This window comes from Priapulus caudatus, unplaced genomic scaffold (genome assembly GCF_000485595.1).
Source record: "Priapulus caudatus unplaced genomic scaffold, Priapulus_caudatus-5.0.1 Scaffold1110, whole genome shotgun sequence".
Classification (NCBI taxonomy): Eukaryota; Metazoa; Priapulida; class Priapulimorpha; order Priapulimorphida; family Priapulidae; genus Priapulus; species Priapulus caudatus.
Window position 1 is genome coordinate 80,788 of NW_014578171.1, and position 4,347 is coordinate 85,134.

A 4,347-nucleotide genomic window follows, 5' to 3' on the forward strand; every position below is an offset into this window, starting at 1 on the left:
GAGTGAGGTAGGGTGGTGTGTCGCGTAGATACAGTCATATTATAGTTGTACCGTGGTGTTTATTTGTCGTAACAACTGTGGATGTGTGCAGGGTGTACGGTTCCAACAGTTTGCATTTCTCCATACTGACACGTTATGTATTTATTATCAGGAGTAAATTACTTGTTTGTATTCATTGATGATATTATTGTATACTATGATATTAATTCTGATTGTGTACCATTATATAAAAGTTATTATTAATGTTATTTTATATGAGATATCAGTGTTTATTTGTCAGCAATTACTATCCACTTTAATTTTGTATTTGCTATTTTCAGTGAGGTGTCCTCAGGGCACATTCTCTGCCAATGGAACGTGTGTGCCGTGTGCTGTTGGTTTCTACCAGGATAGAGCGGACAGCAGGAGTTGTGTTGCTTGCCCGGAGGGCACTGCTACACGCAAGCAACTCAGCCAATCCGTTAATGACTGCAAATGTGAGAACCTGGAATGTCTTCACACAATATTTCTACTTGTTCTATTCTACTATTATTCTATTTTAACTCTACTGTTCTACTTTTTCTTACTATTAAAAGATTTATTAAGATTATCTAAATATAATTTCTAATACTACCTAACCTCCACCTGCATAGGAATTGCTGTGATTTGAGTTAAGATGTATGAATTATTAGCTCATGATGATATCATGTAAAACAGGAAGTCACGCAGGAACATATATCCATGAATAGTTATAATTTTGTTGAAAGAGGACAAGAAACGTGATCTTGCAGGAATATGTTGTTAGGCAAATGCTCAATTTCGGATTAAAATTATGATCATCATGATGGTAATGATGATGATAGCATGACAGATGAAGACGGTGACACCAACAATGCTGGTAGTGCTGCTGCTCGTTCTGGTAGTGGTGGGGCTACTGTTGCTGCTACTGCTGACGATGATGATGACGATGACGATGACGTTGACGATGATGATGATGTTGATGCTAATCTTCACATTTCAGTGCTCTGTGCAGCTGGGTATTTCTCCAACACGGGATTGCCACCGTGCGACCCTTGTCCGTTCAACACGTTCAGCAGGCAGGTTGGCTCCACACAGTGTAAGCCTTGCCCTGCTGGCTCCTTCACAGCGGAGGTCGGGTCCCTACGTTGTCACGGTAGGTTAATGGCTGGTTGTCTGTGCTAGCTATAGTGCCTCGTGTGTATTGTGATCACCATGATGATATAAGTGTACATGGGGCGTGATAAAGCATTGTTGACCATAACGGTAGTATAGTAATATATAATATATATATAGATATATATATATATATATATATTACGTAGTATATAGTGTATAGTAATATATAGTATATATATATACAAGTATAGTAATAGTTGAACTGTAAGGCGCATAGGTGGAGATTAAGGAGCAGGGATTAACTATGCGAAAAGCTTCCTAAAGATAACGTATCCTACATGTTTTTGTTGCATTACGTTACGCTTGTTATTCTCATTAAGCTGTGTGTAGTTTTCACACTATGCATGTGTTATGTGTACTATGTACAACACTATGTGCTATATCTAGTGTATATGTGATATTATGCTATGCTGTTGCCATGGTGACACGATAAGCTAAGCGTTGCTATGGTTCCCGTGTTTTAGAGCCGTGTCCCGCGGGGCAGTACTCTGAGACGGGACTGAAGCCGTGTCGGCCATGCAGGAAGAACTTCTTCCAGAACATCGTCGGCAGCAGGTTCTGTCTCGAGTGTCCGGACCTGACGTTCACCGATGACGAGGGAGCGATGAGCATCGCCCAATGCTACCTCAGGGGTGAGAGTGCACGCGGTGCTAGAGCTTCCTTACCTTCCCTGTGCTACCTCAGGGGTGAGAGTGCACGCGGTGCTAGAGCTTCCTTACCTTCCCAATGCTACCTCAGAGGTGAGAGTGCACGCGGTGCTAGAGCTTCCTTACCTTCCCTGTGTGCCATTCTTCCTGGGACCTTTGCCACGCACGTTGTTTTGTGTGTGATCGAGCATGCCTACCACAAATTTCGGATGAATTTTGAAAGGTTTTTCTGACTTAACTGGAGATTTCATGGGTTGAATTATATGGATTATGTCTTTATAGCTTGTAGATTCCGTGTCTATTGTCGTGATATGATAGAAAAGAAATCAGTATGCTTATTAATAACTACTTATTAACATATATATTATTTATGTTATAATAATTATTCATCTATCGAAAGCCGTCTATTTAGAAGCTCTGGTAAACATCGGTGTTGTCGTGCAGGGATACCCTACCTGCCCGCATGGGGCACAGGTGGCGCCCCCGTGCCGGTGCCGCTGATCAAGCAGGATCGCGGGTTCGCGGAGGTCATAGTTCACTACGACGCGCCCGACCTCAACTTCTGTCTCATGAAGTGTCAGGAGAGAAACTTCCCTGTCTGTATCGGTGTGGACTACAGGTAGAGTTTATGATGATGATGATGATGATGATGATGACGATGATGACGATGATGATGATGATGATGATGATGATGATGATGATGATGATGATGATGATGATGATGATGATGATGATGATGATGCTGCTGTTTCCATGATTTCATTAATCTGTGAGAGAATGTGTGAAGCGTGGAGAAATGGAAAACGTGGATGATGTTATGTCATTCCAGTAATTTCATTGAACTGAGAATGAATGATTGAAATATTAAATATATCACAAAATATATTATATATATATATTAGATCACAGGATATATCATCGAGGAAGATAGATATATTTACGTAACTGTATTGATATACATTTTGTGCATATATTTTGTTTTTACATGTATGATCGTGGGATAGATCATGTTAAACACTATAGCATTCACTCTCTGTCACATTGTTTTAGTGCGCGGCGGGGATGTGACATGCTCAGTATGAGGTTACGCTACACGCCAACATACAACTATCACTCAGAGTCCGGCACACCCCTTCTCAGAAACTTTGGTGAGTCGTGGTTTTGTGGGCAGTATTAAGCATTGTACTCGTACAAAGCATTGTACTTGTGACACAATTATACTTTCGGAACACCTCTGTATTGTACACCGTTATTTTGTACTCGTAGAAAACATTATACTCGTGACACAACTATACTTTTGGAAACATCTCTGTTTGTATATACACCGTTATTATAGATTTTGATTCTACGCATAGAGCATGTCTTGGTGCATTATAATCTGTATAGTATGATTATTAATACTGGTAATATCGTCACATGATAAAAATAACTCATAATACTCTAGGGATTTTCACAGAGCAGTTAGCTGTAAGTGAACTGTCACACAACCTGTGTTAGCGTGTTAGTGGTAATACACAATCACAATCCGGATCGAACGTGACATTCACGATCGCTCTGTGTGCGATCGTGTTTTTCTCTGCGTGATTCGAGTCGCTGTGTGCTGTGCTGCAGATGGCGGTTACTACTGCGCGAGTCAGGAGATACGGCTGCAATGCCTCAACCCGAACCACGTGCTGTCGCTGCAGTCACTGCGCATCGTACAGATTGCCACCTACTCGTGGGTGAACCTGTGTCAGGTGGTGCCCTACATAGGAGTGGAGTGTCACATACAGGACATAAATCGGCACAGGTATCGCTCTCTGCCTCTCGGCGCCTCTCTGGCCTGCTCTCTCTCTCTCCGTCTCTCCCTCTCTTCTCTCTCTCCTTCTTTCTGCTCTTTCTGCTCTCTCTCACTATCTTTCTCGTCTTTCTGTCTCTCTCTTTTCTCCTGCTCTCTTTCTCTCGTCTCATCTCTCTGTCTCTTCATTCATGCTCTTACTCTGTCGGTTCTTCTCTCCGTCGCTCGCTGTCCTTCTCTCTCTCTCTCTCCCCCTCTCTCATCTGTCCCTATCTCTCTCTCGCCGCCTCTCTTTCGTAGATCATTGACCTTACTCTTTCGCTTTACTCATTCTTACTCTTTACTTCAATTACCTTCTCATTACTCCTTGTAGAATTTTGATGCACAGCTTGTAGGGTTCTCAATAATGGCATTTTAGTTATAAACCTGTTCAGAGGATAGCAGGCACGGATGTTGGTATTATAATAAATCCGGATCTGTGGTCAGTTGGGCACCTAAAATGTTTTGTGTGTTTTGCACGCCTTTAATTTTTAATTCGTTGTTGTCTTCGTGTGACAGAGATTACGTCATTGTGTCATGGCCGGCCGTACGTGTACGTTCAACTACCCGTGTGCAGACACGAACGCAGTACATCGAGATCGGCATGGACTTGTGTCGCGTAAGTTCTCATGTGTACTGCGTTAGTTAGCTGGGAGTGCTTTGTTGAAGAGACGAGAGAGAGAGAGAGAGAGAGAGAGAAGAGCGAAG

At 42.3% G+C, this 4,347-nt stretch overlaps 1 protein-coding gene across 1 annotated transcript in view; it reads left to right on the top strand.

The window, feature by feature from the left end:
• LOC106815425 overlaps positions 1–4,347 on the top strand; it is a gene marked incomplete in the record, with an annotated part of 50,637 nt that overhangs the window by 41,077 nt on the left and 5,213 nt on the right. The window contains 7 exon segments of the mRNA XM_014819884.1: positions 321–476; positions 1,001–1,153; positions 1,641–1,808; positions 2,268–2,442; positions 2,874–2,971; positions 3,435–3,613; positions 4,159–4,258. Coding sequence (XP_014675370.1) covers positions 321–476; positions 1,001–1,153; positions 1,641–1,808; positions 2,268–2,442; positions 2,874–2,971; positions 3,435–3,613; positions 4,159–4,258 — 1,029 coding nt within the window.